This window comes from Oncorhynchus tshawytscha, linkage group LG01, assembly GCF_018296145.1.
Source record: "Oncorhynchus tshawytscha isolate Ot180627B linkage group LG01, Otsh_v2.0, whole genome shotgun sequence".
In the NCBI taxonomy this organism is placed as follows: domain Eukaryota; kingdom Metazoa; phylum Chordata; class Actinopteri; order Salmoniformes; family Salmonidae; genus Oncorhynchus; species Oncorhynchus tshawytscha.
The window spans coordinates 55,817,996-55,825,002 of NC_056429.1; the positions used below are offsets into that span (position 1 = coordinate 55,817,996).

Here is a 7,007-nt window from a genome sequence, read left to right on the forward strand (position 1 = left end):
GTTAAAAAGTATTCCCACGCATAATAGAGAGATGTACACTGAATGTACAAAACATTAGGATCACCTTACTAATATTGAGTTGCCCCCTATTTTGCACTCAGAACAGCATCAATTCATCGACCGCGTTCCACAGGGATGATGGCCCATGTTGACTCCAATGCTTCCCACAGTTGTGTCAAGTTGGCTGGATGTCCTTTTGGTGGTGAACCATTCTTGATACACACAGGAAACTGTGGAGCATGAAAAACCCAGCAGCCTGCCACCTACTACCATACTCAGTTCAAAGGCACTTAAATATTTTGTCTTGCCCATTCACCCTCTGAATTGCATACATTCACAATCCATATGTCATTTGTCTCACTGCTTAAAAGTCCTTCTTTAATCCTAAAGAGTCTATTGACGCATCCATGCGTCACTCTAAGTAACATAACATAACAAAAAATCACCATCAAAATCTGTCAGTTTAAGCTAGAGATATCTGTGTTTTTGCGTGGACTGCATCTCAATCCACCTCATGTCTTGCTCTATGACCCCCAGAAGTGCGACGGGAACTCATCTGAAGGTAACCCATACAAATGAATGGAGGTAGTTCTGTGCCAATGAAAATAAGGGGTTAAATATGTGTAAAAAAATGTAGAAAATAGTACAAATAAAGAAAAACCCTTGAATGAGTAGGTGTGTCCAAACTTGTGACTGGTACTGTATATATATATATATATATATATATATATATATATATATATATATATATATGATTTGTTTTTACTGTGCTGGTGACACTGTCTGTGATTTATTTAGAATTCAAGGCACACTTAACCAGCATGGCTACCACAGCATTCTGCAGCGATACGCCATCCCATCTGGTTTACGCTTAGTGGGACTGACTGTCATTTGTTTTTCAACAGGACAATGTCCCAGCACACCTCCAGGCTGTGTAAGGGCTATTTGACCAAGAAGAAGAGTGATGGAGTGCTGCATCAGATGACCTGGCCTCCACAATCATCCGACCTCAACCCAATTGAGATGGTTTGGAATGAGTTGGACCTCAGAGTGAAGGAAAAGCAGCCAACAAGTGCTCAGCATATGTGGGACTCCTTCAAGACTGTTGGAAAAGCATTCCAGGTGAAGCTGGCTGAGAGAATGCCAAGAGTGTGCAAAGCTGTCATCAAGGCAAAGGGTGGATACTTTGAAGAATCTCAAATATAAAATATATTTTGATTTGTTTAACATTTATTTGGTTACTACATTGTTCCATATGTGTTATTTCATAGTTTTGATGTCTTCACTATTATTTTACAATGCAATAAAAAATTGTAAAAACAAAAAAGAACCTTGGAATGACTAGGTGTCCAAACTATTGACTGGTACTGTATATTTTCTGAGCGTTCTTATATCGTCTAGATATAGGACAGACACTTAAAAACCTTATTCCTTATGATTCATTTTTTTACTTTCTATTTAGCCTTTTATGAATGTGTTATTCAATGGGTTTCTATGAGCTATAGTAGTAAAGGCCAAATTAAACATTTTATTTAAAAAAATGTTTGTTGATTTTTGGGGGTTACCTGAAGGGGTCCTAGAATTCAAAATCAAATAGCTAAATGATCCATGTTATGACCATCTTAAAACAATTCCAAATGTTAGTTTAGTACCCGCCTCCCCCAACGGGTTAGACTTTTAGAGGTTAACCTGTCAACTCCCCTTCATGATTGAAGTGGATTTAATTAACAAGTGACAACAATAAAGAATCTTAGCTTTTACCTGAATTCACCTGATCAGTCTATGTCATGTTCCTAATGTTTTGTACACCAGTGTATGTGATCGTATAGAAATGTAAGCAAGGTTTGAAATTATTATGTTTTAGTCAAATATTATAACTGTTTAGGTTTCTTTTGGCCTGTTTGCAGTCTACTAATTATTTGTAATTATGTTCCCTCCCCCTGACTATCTGATGAATCTAGTTCATGATTCCTGCCCTAAGGTCTCATTGGTAAGGTTTGGGCTTCATTCGGTACATTAAATATAAGGCATTTTTGGTATTATTGTAAGTGTGATTTTAAACTCTCAAATGACTCTGGACATCATGGCATTAGAAAGATATATGTTTATTTGCCACAGCATCCACTACCTGGGCATAATGACTCCCTGGCGTGTGCGGCTTGCCTTGGGGCTAATCTGGGTGCTGAGTGTCACCATTGGCACTTGGCAGTAATGACCTTGTCCTTCTCAACCTGGGACAGGGTGCATTTAACAGAGCCCCTGCAGGGCTGCTCTGTGAGCCTGGAATCGGGAGAGCATCTATGAGCTTTAATCCTGTGCAAAATTTACAGCTCCATGACCCCTCCCATTACCATCATGACTCTTTCAATCATCATCTTCTGCTCCTGTTATGGGCATATACAGTATTCAACGAGGCACGCAGGGCTGTTATGGCCCTTAAACTGAACAACCGCCATGCTTGTAGAGCCTTCTATCTCTGCATGTTTTTACTTCAACTGGTGCCAATAATCTAGGACTCTGCAACCTGTATACTACAAGAGCAAACTATGTCCTATCGCTTTTCTCAGCAATGAAGTATCCAGCATGTTACAATGATGGTGCTGCACATGGTGCCACCGTTCATCGATCCAATTGTTTATATGAATCTTAAGCAAGAGTTGAGGGGGGCTTCCAAGACTCGGAGAGCGAGAGCTTGATGTGACGACCACAGAAGGATGGTGTGGGAATGGATGGGAGCATGCATAGCCACAGGATGTAGGGGTGCTGAGGTTGCTGCAGCACCCACTGAAAAATCAGTTTGAAGGTTGACACACTAATCTGAGAATGTAATCGCTGGTGAAAGATGGCTTATCTTATTACAGGTATAAGTGTTCATGTATACTGTTGTCCATTGGATTTTCAACATTAGCAAAACATTGTATTTGATTATACCTGTTTTGTCACTAAATCAAATCAAATGTGAAACTGTGTGCTGTTAGCGGTGAGTGTAATGGATCCACTCTTAGAAGAAAAATGATATTTGGGGTCCTATGTATAACCTTTTGGTTCTTTGGATATTAAAGGATCAATATAGTGTAGAATCAATATGTTTAGGCTATCTGTCTGACTGTGACTGCTGATAACTTCAGAGCAGAAGTTGCCAAAGTAGCTTATTTGCAATTGTTATAAACAAGTGAAGGATGAGATTATGCTTCAAATAAAAACCGAGATGACTGCGTTAAAATATGGCCTACATAGGCTACATGGGCCTATATAGGCTATTTCAATCACATTTAAATACATTTCATGTTCAATCAATTGAGTTATATTTTGCCACTAGGCTACTGTCTGTTATTTGTGCCTCAATGTGTTTAAGAATGGGTGACAACGAGCGCAAAAGATGTGCCCAATCAGGGATTTAGTGCATTATTATTGGGTAGGAATAAACTGCCTCAATAGCCTATTTGGAACCATAGGTGGTAATATCGCTCTAGGAGCTGATCCGTGGTCATTATTTTTGACTACTTCTAATGTTAAGGTACAATTTGAATGGAGAAAGTTGATCCGAAGGCAGCGCTGCTTTTCTTTCGATCCTGTATCGACGCATGGTCTGAGGCACTTATAGTGAACGTTCTCTCTACGTGCTTATTTGGTTAAAATTTAGAAAGGCGATGCATTTGGTACGATCGTCGTAAAGCTTAATTTACAACGCAACTGGGTAACTGGGTTACTTACTGCATCAACTTCTGTCTTTTTATTAACCCATGTAAATATTACAATTAAAACAGATTTGTGGAACCAATAACGTTATCTAGGCTACATCAAGTGAATGAAGGTAGGCCTATATGAAGGTAGTCCTATATGAAGGTAGGCCTATATGAAGGTAGGCCTATATGAAGGTAGGCCTATACGAATCAATAAAAATACACAATTTCAAAAAAATACTTTTATTTATTTATCCAGGTACTGTTTTCCTGATATTGCTGTTATTACAGTGTTGTTATTATTGCTGTCATTGCGGTGAAATTGACCTCTGAATGACATTCAGTATCAACACAACTAAAGTGCTTCATAATTGTGCCATTTGATAATCTGTATATTTTAGTTTATGTTTTATATCAAATGCAGGTGGTGGGGTTTACACCCTAACCATCACCGTTCAAAAATATGAAATGACATGTAGGCATGAGGTTTGTACATTTTCACTAATTGTTTTTAGAGAAATTGCATTTGGATTTATCGTGTAACACGTTTCTGCAGGAGAAGAGGTGATATATCCTCTCCTTGGTCCTCTCTCTTCTTTTTGGAAATATTATTTCAACAACACACAAATCAAACAAAAGTTGAATAAAACATGAAATATTTTCTTATATTTAAAACCAAACAACTTTATAAAACATATGTCCAAATACAATTATTAAGAAATAAGACAAGTACACTGTACACCCCTAATGTGATGGGAATGTTGCGCATCTTTGGAAAATAATTGTCTTCCAGGTGAGCATAATTTCCACGCAAATGTCCAAGCTCACTGTCTGCAACCGGGATTCATTTAGCTTTCATTGTCTGAATCACTGTTGCGAATGGGATCCCTTTGGGGCGACGATGACTTCAAAGTGCTCTTGCTGTTGTCCTGCTTAGAGGTGCTGGATAGGTCTATTGCCATGTCCTCGCTGTCGTCTATACCACGAGAGCGATTTGGCCAGGACATGTCGTTGTCTTTCCCTTTAGTTTCCTCGGAGTTAGTATCCGAGTGGGTAAACTCTGGCATTCCTGGGGACTTCTTTACTATATCCATGGACTTCTTGTGCATTCCTGCGTAAAGTGATCAAAATGAAAAACAATTAGTCTCAGCGCAGCCTAAAGCAAAATAAAGCAAACAAATAAATATACATTAGGCCTATAGGTCTATTTGTAAACTAAAATGTTGGCCTAACATTTAGACCTTTATCGTTATAATGTATACGTTATGAAATGTGTTGGCTGAATGTCCATCAAACATTGTTCGGATACAAAACACATCTCAGCTATGTATTCAAGTGATTAAATACATATTTGAGTCTTATTATGAATAAAGCAAACAACCTGCTGGCTCACCTAGAAGCCAGGGAGCACAGGAGCCCATCATCCCGCTTTTGGCGGAGTTGATGATTGATTCTGGCAGAGGGATGGAGTGGCGGACCATGGCACCGTAGAGCCCATACTCTGCCATCACACTGCTGCGTCCCCAGCACTTCTCACGTTTCCTCCACTTGGCCCGACGATTCTGAAACCAAACCTGAAAAATAGGCACCAATGTTAGATATTTGGACAATTTTGCAGATTAAACTATTTCAATAAGGCAGTTGTAAGTTTGCACGCTCGTTCAACCTTGTAGTAGCCTACATGTTGTTATAAATAGCATACCTGTATTCTGTCCTCAGGCAATTCTGTCTTCATTGCTAACATTTCCCTGGCATACACATCTGGGTAATGTGCCTCATGGAATGCCTTTTCCAGCTCCTCCAGTTGATGAGAAGTGAACACAGTTCTGTAATGGATGTATTTTATTTTTATTGAAAGCATTGATAAACACCGGCGTCCTAACGGCATTCATTGTACTTATTTAATGTAATAGCCTACTCAATTTCTCTTTTTGCTCTGGCGCAATAAAACTGCGTCATATGTACCAACCTGTGCCTCCTTTTCTTTCTCTTCTGTGAGTTCCCTGAGTTTTTCGAATCGTTTCGTTCGCCAGAGAGACATTCGTCATCTAAAAAATAAAAGGGAAACATATAGGCTATTAAAGAATAACAATCAAACCCAAATACAACATATAAATGTTAATTTATAATTGTACAGAAAAGTTCAATAAATCGAGTGCTTGTAAATGGAATATAGAGTCATCAAATTTAGCTCGAGTCGAAAATTGTTATTTTGGATAGGTTTAACATTCAATCAACATCTTAATTTTGAGAGATAGAATTACGCTACGTCAATCTTGAACGCATTGAATATTTTAAATAAATTGAGCTACATGAGGTTTCAGCACCCCCTGAGAATACATGCTAAGTGGACAGCTAACTGTAACTGTAAAGTCAACCATTTGAAATGAGCTGTACCAGAGTAGGCGTCTCTTTGTTGCTCCATATTCTGCATGAAATGGCTCTCCGTCCTGGACTGAAGGAGGGGTATGTGACTCGGTAGGAAGCAGGGGCCCCCCGGAGGTTGCTGAGCCGCCAAACTGCACAGGAACCCCAGACCAAGAGGCAAGGATCCTCCAGCGAAAGGGAATCCCATCCCAGCACTCTGAACATCCCCGTGTCCTCCTACTCCATAAGGTCCGGATGGGCGAGGCTGGAGATCCGTTTCAAGACCCAGTAGGTCCGTGATGGCAAAGCCTTTAGACCTAAACCCAGATCCATGAAGTCGTGATTTATCGATCCCAAATGCAGGCGCCAGCATCTTGACTTTAGGCTTTTCATCCGCGCCATCCTCTCTTCCTATCATGGTTGTCATTGTAAAGCGCTATACTTATCTTTTCCCTGCAGCTTGGGTGATGAGGTGGCAGGCATATGGGAGGACAATTTATCCCTGTGTTGTGTCCCGGGGATAACCTCCAGTGACCAATCAGAGCGAACCTGACCCGTCAAACCGAAAGGAGGCGTTTCCCTTTTTCAATCCTAAAGGATTAATTGCCACCAATTTTGACTCAAATCCGCTAAGGATTTTATCCTCTGTCCCCTCTATCTGAACTGGTCCTAAGTGTTTTTCTCTGATGTCAAATGGCATTTATGTAGGTCTCCAGCTAAACAATAGTACATGCTTTACATCTTTAAAAAATCAACTTTATTTTAAATGTTTATAAACATTTTTCAAAGATCAACCTTCATTTTATCTCAATCTGCTGTTGCTGTGCTATGGTCATTGCTCAGTGACGCTTATTTATTTTATTTGTTTTCTAAATGTGTAAATGAGGAAACATACTATCCAAACGAAAATCACTGTTTGCCCGTGCAGTGAAAATGTGAGAATAGCCTATTGACTAG

At 39.5% G+C, this 7,007-nt stretch overlaps 1 protein-coding gene across 2 annotated transcripts; it reads right to left on the reverse strand.

Annotated features, from left to right (window-relative positions):
• Nucleotides 1-3,948: 3,948 nt before the first annotated feature.
• On the reverse strand, nt 3,949-6,534 carry LOC112250650 (visual system homeobox 1-like). 2 transcript variants are annotated; one of them, XM_024421019.2, is made up of 5 exons: nt 6,081-6,534; nt 5,653-5,731; nt 5,386-5,509; nt 5,065-5,257; nt 3,949-4,794 (listed from the first exon to the last, which is right to left on the reverse strand). In XM_024421019.2, exons 1-5 carry the CDS (start codon nt 6,475-6,477, stop codon nt 4,532-4,534), a joined length of 1,056 nt encoding a protein of 351 aa, XP_024276787.1. In that variant the 5' UTR covers nt 6,478-6,534; the 3' UTR covers nt 3,949-4,531. The 2 variants fall into 2 exon arrangements, with proteins under 2 accessions (XP_024276787.1, XP_024276873.1); XM_024421105.2 differs by having other exon boundaries at nt 5,077-5,257; nt 6,081-6,532.
• Nucleotides 6,535-7,007: the final 473 nt, after the last annotated feature.

Excerpts from the sequence above, each read along its gene's own strand:
- LOC112250650 (XM_024421019.2), bottom strand. The coding sequence starts at position 6,477 with ATGACAACCATGATAGGAAGAGAGGATGGCGCGGATGAAAAGCCTAAA. Across the intron at positions 5,510-5,652 it reads AGAAAGAAAAGGAGGCACAG|AACTGTGTTCACTTCTCATC; the intron begins GTTGGTACATAT and ends CATCCATTACAG. Across the intron at positions 5,258-5,385 it reads TGCCTGAGGACAGAATACAG|GTTTGGTTTCAGAATCGTCG; the intron begins GTATGCTATTTA and ends CCTATTTTTCAG.